Source organism: Phalacrocorax aristotelis, chromosome 2 (genome assembly GCF_949628215.1).
Source record: "Phalacrocorax aristotelis chromosome 2, bGulAri2.1, whole genome shotgun sequence".
Classification (NCBI taxonomy): Eukaryota; Metazoa; Chordata; class Aves; order Suliformes; family Phalacrocoracidae; genus Phalacrocorax; species Phalacrocorax aristotelis.
This window is the reverse complement of record NC_134277.1, coordinates 102,517,620-102,538,509: the sequence shown is the minus strand read 5'-3', so window position 1 is coordinate 102,538,509 and position 20,890 is coordinate 102,517,620. Positions and strand designations below refer to the sequence as shown.

Sequence of the window (20,890 nt, the reverse complement as noted above, 5' to 3'; positions counted from 1 at the left end):
AGCAAGTCACCCTACATCTCCATTCTAGCCCAGGAAGAACTAGTCAACGTGGTACATCTCACTCCAAATAGGAACCTATATTCGCGTAGACTCACTTGGATGTATATTAGTTCCATCCAAGTGAACTCTAACGGGGCATGGACGTTATACAGACACATAAAATTGAGAGGATTCCTACTTCACTGAATCACTTACAAACCTGTATTTGGGAATAGACTTACTTTCCAATTAGCTCATAAACCTTAAAACAATATTTTATTTTCTGCTGACCTTTTTCTCCTCCTCTGATCTGATTAATTTGGACCAAAACTGTTTCAAGGGTTATTGCATTAGTTTTCAAATGAGATCTTGGAGCTATGGCCAAACAGACCTCCAAGAGGTTGGAAAACCAAGCAATAAATGTTGAGTAAAGCCCAGTAAACAACTGTTCTCCATTTTGGTGACCGACACAATTTTTTTGCAGCAGTTGGTACCTGTTTCTGCAAGTCCGGGACACTCCTCATTCACAGTGGTGGCAAAATTGATATCCAACTGCTTCATCATCTTGTCTGCAGACGTGTGATACACTCCTGAAAGGCCGGTACACTTCATCCAGAAAGCCAGTAGCGACAGCTTCTTGTGGAACTCTGGAATAGCTGGAGGAGAAAACAAAACAAACAATTAAATAAAGCCGTGTTGAAAGCATTGACTTCCAGAAGAGAAAAGATGGTAAGAGAGGAGGAATTCTCACCCCAGCCCACTGATGGACAGTGACTGTTTGATGGGTTGCCCTATGCCGTTACCTTCAGAGACCATGATCACGTGCACACCCCAGCTTGTAACACATTTTTTCCATTTCCCGTAATAGGTTGTGAGAAAATTTGCTCCTGATTGAGTTCTGGACACTGATGTCTCATCCTTTTAAATACCACAAAATACTATGGGAATACTGCAAATGGTCTGCACAAGACAGGTCCCTGTCCTAGCACTGCTCTGTGGCCTTGGGTAAGTCAATCAATTTTGCCTCAATTCTCTGATAAACGAAGTAAATACACTATGGTATATTTACTTATTCTGCCAGAGTGTTCACAAGGCTAAATAACCAAGTGTTTGTCAGACTCTTCCAAGGTACTAAAATAGACACACCACCACCACAAATATCTAAATAGTTCTCCACAGAGATTACATAAAAATAGTCTTTTGGATAAACTGTTTGAGGAGATGAAAGTATAAGGCAGATCCCATCTTTCCTCAGGAAAGAGAGGTGGAAGATTTTGGCTCTTCAGAGGTGGAAGCAACCCCACCCCACTGCAGCAATGACCTCTGTCCATCTTCTGCACATGAAAGCATGATAAGGATAAGTCCTTTCTCTTCTTCCCTGCTTGTTTCTGGATACCAGCGCTGAAGATAGAATAAGGCCCCTGACCAATTTGGGTGACTGCTACATCTGCTGGTAACCGTGAGTTGACCTTACTATGGTGGCATCTCCTGCTGTGCTCTGCACAGCAGTGATTTCAGCAGGCACGCATGTTCAAACAAATACTTTTCAGAAGGAAACCCTCTAACTTGTCTCTTACCATCAGTAAGCGAGGTGATGTTTCCCAAGTTCTCAGTGCTGATCTCCGCGATATTCTCCATCACAAGGATCTGCCTGGACAGTTTATCCAGGAGGTCTCTTGCCACAAACGGTGTTTTACTGGAGAACACAATTTGCTGGTGAAGACAAATGGGAAGAGAGGAAAAAGAGTCATTGACCCTCCCCCCAAAAAAAATTCTCAGAAGAAACCAAAAGCCTCTAAAACGGCTGGCACCTGAAGAAATGCAGTGGCAAATTCATTGCCTGGAACGATGGGATCTCCTTAACTTAAAAAGTTTTTTGTCTCTTGGATATTTTATGGTACTTTTTGATATGCATTGTTGCTTATATCTTTGACATCAACATCCAAATCCAGGCACCTGAGTATACAAGCAGTCATTTGCATAAGTAATTTGAAAGCTAAAGGAATCCATCATCATAAGCCTTAAAGGCAGAAAAGAATATTAGTCTGATTTTCACATAACATAGGCCATGGACTTTAAGGACATACCTGCCTGGAGGCAGACCACAGGCCACTCTTTTTCCACTCCATTTCAGCCCTGATCAACTACTCAGGTGTCCTTATTAATTTGGTGTCTTGTCCTCGATAATACTCCCTGATGCTGACAGCCACATTTTCTTCATCAGTCCACGTAAATATTGTACATATCAAATCTACTCAGACGTAGTTTGAACTTGCCTCCTCCAGCTGCATATTTACTGTGTACCCCCAGCTGTGTATTACTGTACAGTACTGTTTACTGTACTCCCTTTTTCTCATACTTGTGAGTCAGCAAAGTGTCAGCACTAAGGGTACTGGACTCAGACTCACTCTGTATTGCTTCAGTGGGCCTTTGGGAAAAATAAAGAAAATTATATCTAAGATGGAAGAATCAAATAATTGCAAAGTGGAAGCTGGAGTATGTTTTGATTTGTCAGGAAAACCCTGATGCCCTCATTTGCTAGAGAGGCTTGCTGGGGGTTTAAAATTGCGTTTGCTGTGCTTGGGCTCTGAAGAAAAAAAAAAAAAAGAACCCTCTAAAAGATTCTGCTAGTTGCGAGCACAAACAGACAATTTTGATGTCCCAGGGGGGCTGTCGTGCTGCCTTCACTGTGTGTGTTTCAGGTAATCTCTCCACATGCAGAAATTCATTTCTGCTCTTGAACATCAGCCTTGTCTGGGTCTTGGTTAAAAAGCGGGGCCATGGGCTTCTGTTTTACCTCTGAAGACATGGACTGCCTTAACTACAGACTGATCTCGTTGAGGACCTCCTGGTGAAGCCAGTGGACATCTGTAAACCAGAGCAGGGGCTGCCCCGTCATCTGCTGTCAGTCCTGCTGGGTGGCATCTGCGAAGTGCCCTGTAGTTTGCTCATTACACCTGCTCTGAGGCGGGCCAGGACAGAAACGATGGAGGCTTTTCTGGTGTCACCTTCACCCCAGCATGGTGGCTGTCCCAGCCCTGTGCTCCCACTGCCTCCCATGAGCAGTGTTGACCTTGCCAGGCTGCTCATACCCCATGTTGCAGTCATGCTGATGGCTGCAGGGAAGATTTTAAAATACATGCCTTAAATGAGCTGAGCGTGGTACCTGAATGAGCTGCGTGCAATACTGCAAGTGCTTAACTATGGTTATATCGAGGCTGTCGTTCCCTGTGGTCAGGGGCAGAGGGCTGCCAGCCACGCTGGTGCCCACACCTGTGTCTTCGGTGAGAGCTTCGCTCAGGTGGCCTCTGGCTTCTGGGTGCTCTGTCCTGTAACTGGGGAGGGACGAGGGAGGGAGGTCAGTGCAGGGCTGATTGCCACCACTGCAGACACACACGCTCACACGCTCACGCAGGGCAACGAGCAATGAGCATGGCAGAAGAGCTGAAAGCAGCCAGAAATCTCGTGATGAATACATCATATCGCAAAGGAGCAGTGCTGCCCTGGCCAGGCTCAGAAGGGCTGTACCCACCGAGGGGACAGCTCTCTGTCCCCTGACTGGCTTGCCTTGAGCAATGCGACGCCCTCACCAGCAAGCCTTTTTAACCCCCAGTTACTGTCGCTTGGTGGTGACGGTGTTTTCTCCCGTCTCTTGGTAAATCATTTCCCCAATGGCTCTGGATTAAGCACCATTACAATTTGTGCCATACCAAGAGCTGAGCTGCTAAAGAACAGCTCTGTGCTTTTGGTGTCCTCCTGCTGCCAAATGTAATGCTCGTTGCAGAAGGAAAGGAAAACCACTGCTGGAGAGACATGATGTGTTCATATGCTGTTTTAGGCTCAATGTGTACAGCTTACTTTGCCAATTGTTTCTGTAAGAGCGTAAAGCTAGTCTCACTGTGTTTTAAATCATTATTTCCAATATTGTCTTGTTGCCCAAATGGTCCTCCCTGTGTTCAAAGGCAAAGCCCGAGGTCAGTCCCCAGATGCAAGTGTATTTGGCTGCAAGTTCAGAAGCTTCAACACTTGCAATCTTTACACTGAGTCACACACTTACAAATCTAAAAATAGAAGTGGGAATTTACACTGTCTGGGGATGAGCGGGGCGGGGGGGGGAAGAAATTTTAACTTCTATTTTAACTTAAAAGATTTTAGTTGCTTTCTAATTTAGCTTATAACTAACATAAATTTTTGCTGCTTAAGGTAAATTTCTGCAAAAGTGCCTGGTTAAAGCCAGATCCTTAAATCAGTGCAGTCTGAACTGAGCTCAGAGTACCAATTCATCAAGCAACACAATCTTCCAAGTTTTTCTTCCCATCAAATCTTATTCTCTGAAGAAGATGTGCAGTGAGATGATGGGAACTGCATGGTAGTTGCTTGTTTGCTCTCAAAATTTTTTTAAACAGGCCTCAATAAGCTGTGAGAAGTATAGCTCCCTGGTTGGAAAGCATGGGGTGCAAGGGAACCATGTTCTTTCCTTTCTTCCCAGCTTTAGTGCCGCTTACATGCCTGCTGGGCATCATGTCAGCTCCAAAGATGCAAATATGCTTTTAGGATCTAATGATTGAAACACAGCATCTTAAGGTCACACGACAATGGCAGAGCACAGCACAAACACCACAGCTTTTTTTTTCTTTTTTTTTTTTTTTGTTTGTTTGTTTGTTTGTCTCTCAGAAAGACCAGAAGTGATGAAAGAAGGGCAGGTAACACGCAGGGCCATGAACAGAGTACCAGTCATCACTCTTACATTCCAAAGGAAACCTACATCATGCTGCTTAAATCTGGCCCTGTGTTATTGTTACTGACAAGCTTAATCCACTGCAAAGACTCATTCGGCTAGAGAGAAAAGACAAAGGGAGGGGGGAAAAAACCACAGAGGAATTAGTAATTACACCCAAGGAGAGCCAGGTCCAAACCTATGTCAAGGAAGAGGCTCTGCCAGTATTGATCTCAGCTTAATTTAATTTACCCTTCTCCTTTGGAGGACAGACTGCACATATTTGAACAGGAAAAAAATTATCCTGGAAGCTAAAGATTTTATATGCAGCAGCCACAGGGAACCCTCTGACCCTATAAACTCATCAAGGATTAGTCAGTCTTCCTTGAATAATGTATGCACCAGGATCCCATTAGCAACAAACAGCTAGGGTACCAGTTTGGCGTAAGCACAGCCAGCAGTTACTACAAACTTACCTATTCTTCTCAATCTCAGTATCTGAAAATACTGAGTCTGCACCTCCTCCACCATTACAAACCTCCACACCACCACCATCCTCATCATCAAAGTCAGAGGTGTTCAGGAAATCAAAGCTTTCTAAAGCACTTTCAACTGTTAGACTTAAACTGGAGGACCTGCTTCGGCTTACTGCTGGCTTGCACTGCAAAGGCAGAATGAACCAATGAAAACCCCAGATATTAACTACTACTGAAAGAAAAGGAAAAAAAAGGATAAAGCTTAAAACTTTCAAATTCTTAATTTTATTTTTAAAACTTCATTTTATTGGCTGGTTCATTTCAAACCTTCATATTCATAGCAGATACAATCAAAGCCTGAGAACTGGAAAAACCCTTCCCTTCCTCTTCCCCTCCCCATCCTACCCCCTCCCATCCCCAAATGAAAACCCTCAAAGGCAAAATTCAATATGTTTTATGGAAACGAGAAGTACATCTTGAATCCAAGCGATGCAGATTTTAGTGTCCTCCAAAAGGAGAGATGGCAATTAACCCACTGGAAGTGGAAAGGAGAAGGCACGTTCCATGATTGCTGTTCTAGATACAGAAGCCAATTTATACATATCCAATGGCACTGTTGGATTTATTCCAGATGTAACTCCAATGGACCTTAGCCAGGATTGAATTTGGTCCCATAGCTGCAGATTTATTCATAGGATGAGAGGACTTTTATTGCCATTGAAGCCACATGGCTTATCAAGGAAAAGCCAATCAGATATCAGATTCCTAGGTGACTGAGAAAGGCAGTATTGTAACTTGGAAATTAATAGTGCTAGAGGCAGGGGAAGCCATCCTGTCTCACTGCTGGGAAGAAATGAGACTGAACCCTGTTGTTGCTGTAGGAAGTATCAAAGGCCCTGGTCCCATGTGGCGATTTATCCAGACACGCCCACAGAGTTGCTTCCCGGGTCAGCTTGCAGGATCACATGTAACTTGAGGGATCACCTCCATTGGTTTGTGCAATGACTTCAACACCTTTAACACTATGTCATTCTTTGACCAGAACAGTCAGGAGCCACTGGTGCTGTTCCATGAGCCGCATCTTCTAGTCCCCAGCAGGACCCAGGACTTTGTCTCAGTTTGTAGAAAAAAAATGCATTGGCCTCAGAGTTCAGACTCAGCACCAGCCCCACTAGAGCTGAGGAGGCTTGGAGTTTTGTTTCCAATTCATTTGCACACAATGTTAACGCTATAATGGTCATATGTTGGCACTTATGATGCTTGACGCCTTAAACTGACCGTACAGTCATTAGCAAATCAGACACACTTCCCAACACCTCTGTGACAGAGGTGGGTGCTGTATCTCGCTTCCTCTGCAGCACCGATGGTTTTAGCTATCATTTCTTTCAGGGCTGGTAGTGCAGCTTCTTCAGGCAAAACCAGACAGCAGCTTGTGGGTTTCTCCTTTTCTCTGCCCACCTGATATTGCCAAAAGAGATTTCTTCAGCCTCAGCTGGATTCCAGCTCAACCTCTTTGCAGGGGGAGCCCAGCACAGCTGCAGGCAATGCTGAGTGTTGGTCTAGGTCTAGCTCTGGGTCTAGGCGGCACACAGACATAAAGCAGATCTGGAAAAGGCGTCCTTCTCCCGTGTGCAGGAATCCTGTCTGCATGTGTCCATCCTCTCTCTTCCCCCCCATCCCAAGTCTGTCCCTTTGGAACGTCTGATAAAAGGAGTGTAAATAAACAGTCTCCATCGTCCCTCTGCTGACTGGATAGTTGACCTCTTTCTTTGTACAAGCTGCAGAGCAGCCAAGAAGTTAAAAAATAATAGTAATGGTAGCTTTGCCTGCTTGAATCACGTTGGGAAATAGCACAAGCAACGGGCTGCAAGTTGTCAAAAAGTACTTAATTTGGGAAAGTACCAGGCAACTGCAAACACCAATGGAAACAAAGATATTAACAAAGTTTCTTTGTAAAAGATAATGCTGAAGGATAACTGCTCCCCTCCTCCCTCCTCAGCTGTGTTCTGAAATGATGAGGCTTAAATGACTAGCAGACCAACTTGCATATGAATATGAAGCATTTGAAATGATTATTTCCCATATAATACTCTTTGCATAGTAATGCGTCATGAGTTATTATTCATGGAGGAGATATGAGTCACAGTGATTGGCAGTAAACGTATTAACAACACACATGCAAACCCCTTTTCTTCTAATTTTCAACATGTTATGTCCATCCCGGTGTAATGACAGGATGTCTCTCATCTTAAAAATGGGCAGGGGAAAAGGAAAAGGCTTGGAAAAAGCCTAGGCGATGTGAGGATGGCAACCTTCAGTGAGACTTGTGCTTCTAAATCTCTTTGGCAATTTAGAAAATTCAGCCTCTATGGCTACAAACCCTGATCCTCAGCTGGTGTAGTTTTGCACAGCTCCATGGAGTTCAGGGGTAGTATGCTAAAGTACACTCACTGAGGATGTAACACACAGATTTTAAAGAGAGAATGTTGGATATAATCTGATCTCCAGTATGTCACAAGCAATTGCTTCACAAGTGGTTTCCTCACAGAAGGGTAAAATTTAATTACCCCTCTGCCACTGCACCTTTTTTCTCTTTCTCCCAGGTTTCAAGTAGATTAAAAGATCCATTCCTTGAGGATACAAGGCTATGGTAAGCATATTGCATACAAGGTTAAAAATGCAACACTGTGAAAGGATGCTCCAAGCAGGAGCAAATCTACTGATACTAAGGAATTTTACTGATCTCCGAAAACCCTACTTTGATGTTTATGAGGCAGGGGAGGAGAGTCTACCCACTAGATTTTCTTTAGGGTAGTATTTTCCGAAAACATACTCACTTTTAGGATGTCATCCAGATGCATCACTTCTTGGTCCAGGTCCTGAAACTCTTTATACTGCTCTTTATGTGGCTCAAGAGCTAAGAGAAGCCCTTGCAAGGCTTCTTCAATGCTTCCATCAAGATAAGACTTATATCCTTCTGATTCCCCACTAATTGATCCCTCACATGGCAGCCTTTCTGGGGTCACGGGTGCCTCTGCTGACGTAAGCCTTTTTACCAGCTGCTTTGTGATGTTGCCCTCATAGGTATCCAGCTCCACGGGCTTGAGCTCTGAACCTTCATCTGTGTCCTGCAGGAGAGACACCGGGACGCTTGTCTCTATAAAGACATGATCACTCCCAGCATCGGAGTTTTTTTGGCAAACTTCAGGAACTGCCTTTGGGGTGGCCTTGCTCTCAGTCACTGCTCCCTCTCCCTGAGATGGCAGGTCCTTCGGCTCAGCGACAGAGTCTCTGCGGGAGTCACTGCTGCTACAGTCCTGGCTTGAGCTCTTGGAGGACTGGAGAGCTCGGTGCTGGGTAGGGGTCGCAGTGATGTCAGGGCTGGAGCTGACGTGAGCAGAAGAGGACTCTGCTGTGTTGGCAGGGGGCACGTGGTCTTTGTAAGGCAGGTCACCAAAAGTGAAAGAAAGAGGTCGCTTCTCGGTGGTTGCCATTCCATTCTCAAAGATGTCATCTGGCAAATTCGACTGAAAAGATAACAGAGAAAGAGAGCAAATGTTTTTCATGTAGCACTGGAAGGAGAAAAAAAGTTGTATGTGCCCAGGAAAGAAAAATGCAAGGAAAAGGATTCAAGACTTGAGAGGTGGGGAAGTATTTCAAATCCAACTTCTGCTTTCATCTGGCATGGCTCCTGACTTCAGCAGAAAACTGCTGGAAAACTTGGGCTTGGCATCTCTCTGGTAAGCAGAGAGCTCCACGAAGTGAGTCCCAGAACAGAGACCCAAATTCTGCTCATCAGATTCTCTCTGGCAGCATTTCTGCTGCACTGCTCTAGTTCCTGCAGCATGTCTGTCTTTAATGGGGTTGTATTTAAGCTACCTTGGCTGCATTTTTGTACCCATTACAGATTTCCATTGTATTTATCTTCTGATGTCTACAATAGCGATCCCTAAAATTTTACACAGTTTGCTCCAAAAGTTTCTCTAGTATCATAGCATTTTAATGGAGGTATTACTATGCTATTTCTTTTCTGCTGAAATTATGTTGTGTGTGTGGTATGGGTCTCTGTAATTATTGCTGAACGGAAGTTACATAGCAGTCGTGTTCAACATGAGTTTCTGCTGAAACGAAACAGAAGAATTTGTGTGGTGGTGAACTGACAAAGACATTGATCTTTTAGGAAGCAAAATCAGTGTATACAGACCCAAAAATGATCACAGCATATACATATGTTCATCTCTCCAACTGACCTATGGGGAAAAATTGCTATAGGAGTCACAGCCTGCCCATCTGGCCTACAAATTTTGCTTTGTTATGTGGCCAGCTGATGGAAATGCACAGCACAGATGAAAGGCAACTACTATTTTGCTGACAATTTTCTGAAAAGAACTGTAGGAATTTACATGCTGGTAAGGTGCATAAGGTTCAAGTGTCCAAAACTTTCATCTTTTTTTCCCAGCACTATTAGCAGCTTTTTCCCCTATATATAATTATACTGAAAGGTTCATTTCTTCTTTCCCCTGACATGGGTGTGCTTTTAGCATCTGAAAGTCATGTTACTAGGCAAATGTGTAACATCAATCAGTATATCAGGCCATTTTTAAGAATACCACGTTGGCTTGTATCCCTGCCCTGCTCTCCACCCACAGATAGTTGGCTTCTGATCATTATCCCTGTAGAAACCAGGAGGAACTTTGATTTAATGCGAGCAGCGTGGGATCTCAGAGTCATGTTCTCCCCTCTAATCAGTCAGCAAAATGAGTGAGTTGCAACAGACAACAACGCGTGAAGCATGCGTGGGAATGGAGATGCCACACAGGGACTGAAAAAATCCTTCACCAAACAAAAACCAGGACTCACATATAGCTCTAGCCCTGCTTTCGGGCTTAGCCTGAGCGTTGGTAGGTCACTAAAAGAGCGACTGCGACGAAGCTTGTCAAAGAAAGTATCTTGCAGAGCATCTAAGATTGTCAACTTTGGCCTGTCTTGCAGGGGATGCAGCCATTTCTTCAACAGTTAAAGCAAAGAGGGTGTGAGGAAGGGCAAGTTAAAGGAATGGTTTGTAGCAGAGTGCTAAATTACACGCATGGGATGCAGCACTTGTGAAATCCATATCTGTACAGACAGCCTATTCAGCTTAATACACAGTCCTGATTAAGCATTCAGAATTTCATTCAAGCAAAATGTAAGAGCACCCTGTGAATATCTTTGGTGCAGGGGCAAATTTGACCATGGGACGCGTTAAAAATACTAGTGCTGTAACAGTTGTTACTGTTACAAAGTGAACACACATTTCATGAAGATTATTCAAGCATTATAGCAGTCAGGCAAGAAGAATAGGTAAGCAATAATTGGCCATGTTGTTTCAAAGGCGCCAGGATCATAGTCACCTTTTATGATTAGCAGCTAGGAATGTACTTGCTTTGTGTTTGTAAGGGTAACCTGCTGGAACCACGGGGGGAAAAGCTTAGACGTATAAAGCAATGAAGCGTTTGCAGTGTTTGAACTGCTCTAGGTCTTCTTATTTCATAAACATGAAGCCAAACAGAGCTTACAAAGAATGAGTGGTCCTTGAAGGTTGGTGTTTCTGGAGTGCCTTGGCTGTACATGGACATTCTCCTCTGGAGAGCAGATGCCTTGCTCACATTTCCAGTGGATGGGGTCAAGTCTTCAACATCAAATGGACTATGGACACACAAGCAGGAAAAAAGAATGGTGGTTAGGCTGAGCAAGAAGGAATTTCAGGTCCATGGAAAGGATTTCTGAGAAAGTGGTTTATTAGCACATCAAAACCCAGAGGCAGCAAGTTTTTTAACAGAAGCGTTCAGAAGAAAACGTTGTTAATTAGGCAGCAGGCTCAGAAGTGTGGTTTTGGTTCTGATAAAAGTGTTCTACTCTCAGAAATCATTTATGTAGCGTAGTCTGAAGTTATTCTTCTCACATAAAAAGTATTCTTGGATTTGAGCTGACAAGTGTCACACATGCTAATGAGAAAGGTGCTCTACTATTAAATAGAGCTGTTGCATTATAAAGGAAACCAATAGCTGTTACTGCTGGCTTCATGTTTATTGCATTGCAAGAAACAGCATACATGGCTGTAAAAGCTAAAAGCACCAATGCTTCTTCAGAAATGACAGTTACCAATTTTATTAAAGTGCCGTGAGAATTGGGCTTGAATCCTAACACCATCAGCTTACCCATGCTTACCAATGCAGATGGATGGTACAGATGCTAAGAGACTTCCCACTACCCTCAGGCCATGTATGAAGCCCCTAAAAGACTGCTTTTAAAGATGGGCCAACTTCTGAGCTTGGCTAGGCTAGCATAAATCCAGGGCAACTCCGCTGAACTTTACACTAATACTAAAACAAACAAACAAACAAACAAACAAACATATAAGAACTCAGTTATGTCCCTTTCTTGAGCTTGGGGAAGAAGTATACACTTTAGTCAATTCTATGATCTCTTATCACTATCCGTTCCTTCTGTCTCATAATGTCAGCACTCACCACACCTACTGTAACAGCTGAAATGGGCACAACTAAGACACTAGCTACAACCCCATTTGCCACAGGTAACACAAGAATACTGTGACTGACCATGAACTACTTCTCATCTCCCAAACTTGGGCCACAATTCCTTCCCTATCTGCCTCAGCAGGGAGCGAAAACGAGAGGAGAGACCACATAGACCTTTCATTTTTGGTTGAACTCTTACAACCGCTTGAGTGAGCAAGCAAGTGGGCAATTCTACTTACTACCAGGTGATTTCAAGGTTCAGCTTTATTGTGCCAAGGTCGTTAATGTCTACTGCAACCACCTGAGGCCGAGCCGCAAACAGGTCTTTTGTCTCACAAGTAACACTTCCCACAAGGATGTGAGTAGCAAGTCCTTTAACTTCTGTGACCTGCAAGAGACAAGAACAGGATACCTAGGACCGCGCAAGGCATTGCAATCCTTAATTATAAGGCAATGGTTTTGATTTTCTAGCCTGGACCCCTTCCTAAAAGGCTTCTAAAGTATGACTGTTTGTTACATCTTCATAACTTTGGGGAAAAATTCAGATTTATTTTTTTTAATAAATGCATAGTTGCATATGATCATGCTTGTATGTTTTCTTTATGTTTTTGTAGGAATCAGAAGAGAACAACTAGTATATATGTTCTCATACTGGCGCAGACCAAGGGGCTATCTGACCTTGTATTTGGTCTTTTTCAGTCACTGTAAGCAGAGCCCACGGGAAGAGTAGGAACAGGGAGAGCATAATGGATGTTTTCCTGTCAAATATTCTCTCGGCAATTGACAATTTTCATGTCAGGCAATCTTCTGATATAGCTGGCCTACTTAGTAATTCCCAAGGGAGCCCTCTTCTATGTATTCATCTCCCGTAACTCTGGGGCAATGAGAGGATGGAGCAGTGATGGAGAGACTCCAGTTTAGGAGGAAAAGTCATGGCTGATAGCTAGGAGTTGCAAAAGTTTTTCTTTCCCTGGGAGACAGGGCGTGGAGTCAGAGGGACTTTCATTAAGAAATTTTGGGAACTGCTGTGCTCTAGGAAGCTGCCAAAACATTGGAGCAGTTTTTCTACAAACCTCACAGCACTGCTACCTCACAGTCCGCACAGGGTGGTGAGACTGGACCTCAGGACTGTTCTAGCTCATGCCCACCTAGCCCCTGTGTGTGTTCAAATGAAAGCCCTCTGTATTTCTCCAGATCAGCAGATGCTGCTCTCTTATCTGAGCAGTATTATAAACCTCATCAGCAGTGGGATTTTTTTGGTTTGGAGTTTTTAATTGCTGCTGTTTTCCTGAATACTGTTAGCAAACAGGTTTTTAGTGTTCCCCTGCTTTGGTGAAAATAATCTGAGTTGCTGGAGAGTGATGTGTGAACCAGGGGTCATGTTAGTATGGCTATGACAGCAGTCTGGGGGGAGTTAGGACAACCTCTCCCACAGGACTCCCCAAATGATTACCGTCTCGTAGCATCTAGACTGGACAATACTGTAGCACTTCATTCTAGTAGGTGTGTTGGAAATACTAATGATGGCTCATTTCCAAAGAGTTTAATGATCTGCTGCTGCATTTTTACTGATGGTGCATGAGAAGGCAGCTTCTTGACTCCTGCCTTGCTTGCAGGCAAAGGAGTTAGTATGCATACCTTAATGGAGATCAGTCCAACAATGTGAGGGAGGAAAACCATTTCTTCTCCGTCCCAGCTTTGCTTGCCATTCACTTCTATTTTGCCTTTCAGTTTCCATCGCTGGCGACCATAACGCATGAAAATCTGAAAAAAAAAAAAATCCCCTTATTTTCTTCAGAAATCTGCTCTCCTGATGCACAAATATCAGCAACAGAATTGGGGAAAGGGTCTGAAGTAGGTTGGAAGAATTAGCGCTGTAGGTGCTGCCCTTCTGCTTCACATCAAGCCAGAAGGAGAAGGTCTATCCTTCAGGATCTCTGCCTCTCAGCTCTTCTAATCAATCCTTTTGGTAAGGCACCCCTCACTCCAGCTTTCACCTTCATATAACTAGATGACTTATAACAAAGAAGCTGCAGGAGTTTTAACTCTAATTACAGGGAAAGTGGCAGTGGGAGGGGTGGGGGGGTGGGAAGGTTTGGAAGTGCAGGATGAAAGCCCCCATGGCTTTTCCTAACACCTAGGCTTGCTGGATCTACTGCCCTCCCAAGCAGGAGGCAGGGTAGGTGATCTTTTGGCCGTCCCCATCAGAGGCCTCCCCAGCTGCAAGACTTTGGCTGGCTGGTGATGGAAATGAGTGAGGCCCACAGTGCAGTAACACAGTTTGAAGTGCTAAGAGCAGCAAGCCCACTCTGGGCTGCGGGGCCAGCTGGGAGAGACCTGCACCAACTAACTGGCCCAGCGGAGGAACCACACGCTGCTTGCAGGCATGAAAGCAGCAGAAGAGATTTGTCACAGGGAACGAGAGTGGGAACAAATGAATCGATGATCAAGACAGCGGGGAAGTACAGGTTGGGGGAATGCATTATCAAGCTGCTGTGAATTTCTTGCAGGGTTAGCTCTGCTCTGGATAGAGCTGGAGGCTTTTATTTTAATCCATCTCCAGTTAACCTGCTTTTCGTGTTCTCTACTGGAATGCTGCAGTGACCAGAGATCCTGACATGGCCTCACAGCAGGTAACGTCTGGGTCTCAAGAAATATTTATTCGGTGTCTTTCTGCTCCTCTGCTTTATGATGAAGTAAAGCCCAAACATTCAGGAAAGGATGTTTGCAAGGACTTGTTCCATTTTCTCTGTGTGCATGGGATGGGGCATATGTTTTTTTCCAGGGGAATTAGAAATGTTTGTCATGAATAAGGCAGCAAGAAGCATGCCATCATTCTGGGAAACAAAAATTAAGGGGGTTTGGCTTGTGCGTTTGGTTATTTTATAACTTAAATTTTTCAAATTAAAAAAAAAGGAAGGCTTGTAGTTCTTCAAATAGCCATCATCCAGTGCTGTCAATGTAATTTTCAGGTCTTCTGACAGATGCCCTGACATAGGCAGACATAAAGATAACTGCAAGGTTTTTCAGAGCATATACAGGGAAAAATAATAGCTGTTTCTTGGGATGCCAATGTGAAAAGGCTTTATTTACTGTGATGTAAAAAGCAGAAATCCACCTTCCTTTTGATTCTTTTGCTATGAAACAAACATAAGCCAACGGAGACATACCTCGTATTGATCTCCTGGGCAGAGCCGAGCGAAGCCAGCCAGACCTGAGAAGGAAAGACACGGCAGGGCTGTGGGAGGGTGGGGCGGCCGGGGGCAGCGGGGTGCCTGGGCCTGCTGCCACGGCCGGGCTTGGGCAGCAGTCCCCAGGCAGCCGCTCTGCCAGCAGGTGCCTTTAACCCCCCTTATCCTGCTGCCTTAGCGCCCTCCAAACCAGAAGTAACCCCCACTTCCCCATTAATTTTATCTTTTTTATACAATTCAGCGGGTTGTGGTTTCTTGCATATCAAAGATTTGCCCTTTCCAGCTTTTTTTCCTACAACAGCTCAGCTCAAATTATTCTACAATAATTATAGAAAAAGAAGAAACAGCTTCCTTACGTCATCTGGCTTCAGAAACCGAGCTTAGCGCCCTTACTATCATGATGCGTAGGCGAGCTGCTGATTACCATGTCGTGCTTGCTGCTTAACACTAATCAGACCGAGCTATACTTTTTAACACAGATTCCTTTTTAGTACATCTTAATAGAAACACAAGAGGGGCTCCTTCTGTTTGGTGTTTCCATAACATTATCAGTCCCATACGATCCGAGTATCTTTCAGTAGTAAGTACATCAAGAAACACGAATGACATCTGTAATACAAGATTTATCCCATTTTTTCCCCAGAGAGGGAGAAGTAGTGCAGCAAAGCACTTGTGGTATGTATTTGCTTGATTATTTTTTTTTTTAAAGGTAGGACGTGATGATGCTATTTCTATATTGGCACCGTGCATATGAAATGGAAGGTTTCCTGAGGCTTGTGGCCATCCTGAAATCCCAAGGATACTACTCTCCAGCTCCTGGCCTTGTGATCTGTCCTTCTACCAGATCCAACTGGATGGTTTTCGTTAATCTAATCCTCTTCCTCCACAGAGGGAAACTCTCCTTCCTCACAGGTCTCCTCAGTAGTTAGCTATTGCACTTGTTTTGGTATAAAAATTTACCCAGCTTTGCCTGAGTAAGCCTAAAACTATGCCTGTAGTGTTGCAGCACCCAAAGAAACCAGTTTGAGGACACATACAAAGCTTGTGGCAGAGAAAGGAATGTAAACAAACGTTCTGGGGTCTTTGGGCTGTATTTGTTCTAAAATGCCATGGTTGAACATATATAGGTGTGTTAATATCAAGGCAAGTAAGATGAACCCTAATGCTGGCTTTATTTACCAGGCTGAATTAGTCCTGCTAGCTGGACTGTAGGAGCAACTAGACCCCTGCATGCAGTCACGGCCTGTCCCTATGATCTGCTGATCCTCCTCTTCGATTTCTTTGACCAGAAAAGAGTTTTCTTTGCTCATCTTGCTGTTTAGCAGAACAGAGGCCCTTGCTCAGAGCTCATGTTACCAGTTCTCTCATAATTTATTTACTACTTATAAATAATTTAAGCTTACTAGCACCCCACTGCTGCTTCTCTCTCCCCAGGCATGCTTTTACAAGTGAATTTGATCTCTGCTGGGACATCCCTGGAAGTATCTGAAGAAAATAAAATGCCCTTTCTTTGCTCAGTGGATGGGGTGGGAGGGGGAACACAGATTAAAATCCACACAGGCCTTGTCCAGAGTCGAGTTCTGTGAGCAGTGACTGGCCCAACCTGGCACCACTTTGGGCTGGGGGACACGGAAGGAAGCGTCAGGAGAGGTGAACCTGGAACGGAGCTCCTGCAGCAGTAGGCGCTGGTCAAGTCTTTTCAGCCTGATGAAGAGGGTGCTAAGTGCTGACTTGATTATAGGGGACAGGTACTTTAGAGGAGACAACTGACTTCTTAGTAACTGAATGGCTTTTGGGGACTAAAGGTATGGCAGGAGCCAATGGCTCTATCAATACCATTTCAAAAGTCACACCTTTGTAAAAGCACTCTCCTGGGCTTGTGATGCAGGTTGCTCCTGGGGTTTCTGCATAAGTAGTTAGGGGATGGGGTCATTACGTGGCTGTGGTAAGGTGGCAGGACACTGGTGCCCTTCATTGGCAGGGCCACCTGAAGTTCAGGTGGCAGCAGGTACACCTCTGCTCATGTACAGGATGCTGGACATGTGGACTGTGGTTGCTGGTGCTAGGCTCCATGTTGCAGACCCCTTGGTGCATCAGGCCAGGGTATTGCTCACCCTGAGTGAAACAGCTGAGCGTTTTACCTCCTGCTGTCCTGGCAGTTCTAACAGGTATAGGGGCACTTCCCTGTATATCATAAAAGGACACGCAGATTCTATACAGGGTCTTCTAAATTTCCACACTGGGTTTCCCTGTTTAATTTCAACAGCCAATTAATCCTGAGCAGTAATAAAAGCCTGCTGGCAATTTTATTATCTTTATTTTGAAAAATGATTAGGCTTTTTTTTTTTTTTAATATCAGTCATAAAAACACAGTGTGAGTCCCCTGCTTCCTGACAGCACTGTGTAGGTTGGCTTGCTTTCAGTGTAAGTGACAGAGGGCACAAAATAAAAATAACTTTCACTGGAATGGCTAGGAACAGATAAGCTTTGGGGAGAGGAATGCTTTGATTTTAAATTAGATCCTAAAGTTAGCTGGATATGCTGCAGTATAACATAAGGGGGAAGCTTGCTGCGTGATCTGTAGGCTTTTGTGCTAGAGCTGTTGTGAGTTTTAGCAATAGCAGTGGCTGGATTGTCCTATTGGATTCCTATTCCTAGGGAAAACTATCTAGATCGAAAGCTGTCCTAATTAGAGCGTACTTCATGATGCACCATTTCTCTTTGCAATTTTCTAACTTGGGCTTCTTTATGTTATGACAGCTGTGTTCTGAAGTAGCCGTTGTCTGTGGTTTGTGCTCTGCTGCTGCATGTGGGTGCAGCACCTGGCTCCTCGAGGGCCCTTACAAAAGACAAGGGGCCAGACCTTTTCAGCCCAGTCGTCTGTGATGCCGTGACACCTTCTGCGATGTGTCCTGCTGTCAGGAACTGAACATTGCACTGCGTTTATGGCAAGTAAGGAAATGCTTCAAGGGACCTGGCCTGATGGAATTCCCTTTCTACACTGCGTGACCTCATGTTTCCTTCAGCTTGTCCACACTGTGGTCCTGCTGTGGGTTGTTTTTTTTTTTAATAGAAATATCTAGCTCAGGCTCTGTGTGTTCATCTTGTAACTTTACATCTATGCATCTTTGACTGCCTTTCCAGTACTGAAGAGTGGAGGCTTTAAGACCTGAGGTTTGGTGCTGTGGGATGGATCTAGGAAAACTCTGACAGCTGCTGCATTTGTTTTCTCTAATATGGGAACACAAAGTAACTATTTTAACTTAATCTAAGCTAGATCATGTCTTATGCAGTGCAACCACGGGACACAACTAACACAAAACTGTGATAAGGCAGTCAGGCTTAAAACCCTGTATGAGATTTGTGAGCTCTAAAATCTCCACCAGCAATACTGTGGGTTTTTTTAAATGGCAAATTTCAAGTGGGGAACAAAGAGCGCATGGATATTTCGATGCTGACTTAGTTTTATAGAACTACTTTCAAGACAGTGACTGAAGATCCAAAAAAGATATCACCACACAATGTCTTCTTTAAGACATTGAGCCTCAAAGAGATAACAGCCTTAGCAATACCTGGTGATTCACTGAGGCTTCAGGTAAAACCGATTCCTTTGTATTCAAACCCATAAAGTGCCCTGTCATAAAGACAAGGAATGAAGCAGAAAGGTGAATGCCAGCACTGAGTTATCTAGGTGTTCAAATGGTAAACTAACCCCAGCTCTTTGCTTTTTTACATTTGTTCAAAAATAGTAGTAGTGGGAATCAGCAAAAATAAAGGACTTTTAGAAACAGCTGATGTCAAATAAAGAAAGTATTTTGAACTTCAGCTCCATGGGCATTCACACGTTTTCCCAGGCATCTTCTTAAAAGATTATGCAAATAGAGGCAAAAGGTACAGCAGCCTTCAAAACTAATTGCTTTGGCTGCTGGGAGGAGTGTTTGAGGGAGGTAATTAGCCTTGAAAACAAGAAGCAGCCTCTCAGAAAGTCTCTCTGTAAGCTTTGATGTTCCCAGCTCTGTGATCCTTTCCACTGGGCAGGGGTGTAAGTTGGGGGTTTGAAGGCTCAGCAATGGGTGTGATAGGGGAAAACCACACCTATCATAACTGCACGTCACACTAGCATGTCATAATGCCCTCACTAACGTGCACAGCGACTGCTACTGTTTAGGAGCAAGAAGGGAAAGGTGAAAAGGCAATTACCTTTCATCTTGATGCAAAACTCCCCCAATAGGTTTTCCAGCTCTGCTTCTATGGTACACATGTTCTGCATTGGAAAAGAGAACAGTGGGGTGAGACAAACCCTCTTTCTGCCTTTTTTTTTCAAAGGTCTTTTTGGAAGGACAGATTCTGTTATGCAGAGGAAAGGTATTCTGCAATAAAATCAATCTGCCAGAGCTATCCTTGATGTTTAGCTAGGTCTGGCCCTAAAAATGGCAGCTGAGCTATGCCTGCTTGCGCCGAAGCCGAATGTAACCCCATGCTCTTCTTCGCGCTCTAATCCTCCCGTTGGCAGAGGGCAGCTGTGGCCCTTGAAGTTGTGAAGTAACCTGGTCACTGTCCCAGCCCTCTCCAGCCAGGACACGTGCCAGCAGCAGCTCCATGCCAAAGTGGCTCCCAGCATGTTTTTAATCTCCCGAAAAACATGGACTACATTAAGAAAAAAAAGACTGTGGGAGGCGGGTATCGGACCCTCTCCAGTTCTTTCAGATTTCAGAAGGCTGTCACAGCTTGTGTGCTGGGATGTTTGCAACGCTATTAGACCTTTCTCCACCTACTGCCTGTTTAATAACATAGACGCTGATCACAGCAAGTAAAACTGAATAGGGTGCAGCAGGTGTCTGTATACACATGGGTTCCAGCCAAGCTGCCATCCCAAAATCTGTGAGGTGGGAAAGCCATAGTTAGAATATATGTAGGTTTGGGGCAGATTTATGTTTTTTTCGCGTGCAGCAGTTCCTGGATATAACTCTGCTTTTGTTGAACATAAACATTACTATTTAAAGGGACTCTTTGGGCCCATGTAACCTGTCTTTGTAACTCATCAGATGTTCACCTGATGACAAATAAATGAATAATAATTCGTCTTCGTTGGGTTTGCTTTTAATTCTTCTACCTGGATGAAGTTCTCCCTGAAATCAATGGCAAAGTCGCCATGGCCTTCAAACAGTGTGAGAGCGAAAGATTAAACTGATGAGAATGTACCTCTGTGTACTCCTTGTGGCTCCTGTTGATTTCAGCTAAACTCTCTCGAGCTGCTTTGCTGGTAGGAGACATTGCAAAGGCTTGCTTCATTTTGCTGGCACCATCACAGAGACGTCTTTGGATACAATAGGCTTCGTAAAGCTCATCCACCTAGTGGAAACAATAAGTGTGCATTGAAAAAAAGACCTGAGAAAACCCAACAAAATAAAACCAGCAAACAATGAAGTAATTTGCATTACAAGGAAACTAAGCCAAACTCTTAGATCCATTGGAAGGTGTGAGCAAACGAAGCTGTGATACTGCCACAGCCTATGAAAAGGAAACACAAGATAAAAATAACTTCCACTGTAAAAATCTCATTACAGCAACACCAGATGCTGCCAGCAATTCACCTGCATGCCTATATATACCAGCTATATATATAGCGGTTTATAGAGAGGTTTATATTTATATAAACTTAATCTACCAGATAGAGGACATGTAGGTCTTCTAATCTGACTTTATCAGGGTGAGGAGAAGGAAAGGAACAGAGGAAGCTGGCTCTTCTTTCTGCTTCTAATGCTCCTGCTAAGATAGGACGCTATCTGGTTTTTACCTAAAATAACTAAAATCCTTTGTTATATCTGATATCAAGCAATCACCCTGTACCCCATGGTGCTTGTTGCTAAGTAGTGGATTTTCACAGCAGAGTATCTCTCTATGAAAGCTTCCAGCGCCTTGGCTTCCTCAGTCTATGGCTCTGTAGTGCTGCATTAGAGATGAGCCTGATGTGACAATCCAGGCGTGTTCCAAATCCCAATTTCCAAG

At 44.1% G+C, this 20,890-nt stretch overlaps 1 protein-coding gene and 1 long non-coding RNA gene across 5 annotated transcripts in view; one reads left to right on the top strand and one right to left on the bottom strand.

The window, feature by feature from the left end:
- RIPOR2 (RHO family interacting cell polarization regulator 2) overlaps window positions 1-20,890 on the bottom strand; it is a 69,980-nt gene that overhangs the window by 9,633 nt on the left and 39,457 nt on the right. Inside the window, exons 7-18 of one of the 4 annotated variants that reach the window (XM_075084543.1) lie at window positions 20,084-20,233; window positions 19,082-19,145; window positions 14,861-14,904; window positions 13,329-13,454; window positions 11,930-12,078; window positions 10,728-10,857; window positions 10,033-10,179; window positions 8,010-8,699; window positions 5,173-5,357; window positions 3,146-3,314; window positions 1,557-1,692; window positions 474-635 (exon numbers count right to left, since the gene is read on the bottom strand). In XM_075084543.1, the coding sequence (XP_074940644.1) occupies window positions 474-635; window positions 1,557-1,692; window positions 3,146-3,314; window positions 5,173-5,357; window positions 8,010-8,699; window positions 10,033-10,179; window positions 10,728-10,857; window positions 11,930-12,078; window positions 13,329-13,454; window positions 14,861-14,904; window positions 19,082-19,145; window positions 20,084-20,233 (2,152 nt within the window). Of the gene's footprint in view, window positions 1-473; window positions 636-1,556; window positions 1,693-3,145; window positions 3,315-4,744; window positions 4,816-5,172; window positions 5,358-5,436; window positions 7,082-8,009; window positions 8,700-10,032; window positions 10,180-10,727; window positions 10,858-11,929; window positions 12,079-13,328; window positions 13,455-14,860; window positions 14,905-19,081; window positions 19,146-20,083; window positions 20,234-20,890 lie in introns of those variants that run through there. The other 3 variants (XM_075084540.1, XM_075084541.1, XM_075084542.1) reach the window with 3 other exon arrangements.
- On the top strand, window positions 464-2,460 carry LOC142053227 (uncharacterized). Its single transcript, XR_012659137.1, has 3 exons — window positions 464-708; window positions 848-984; window positions 1,235-2,460. It is a non-coding gene; the product is annotated as an uncharacterized LOC142053227 (long non-coding RNA).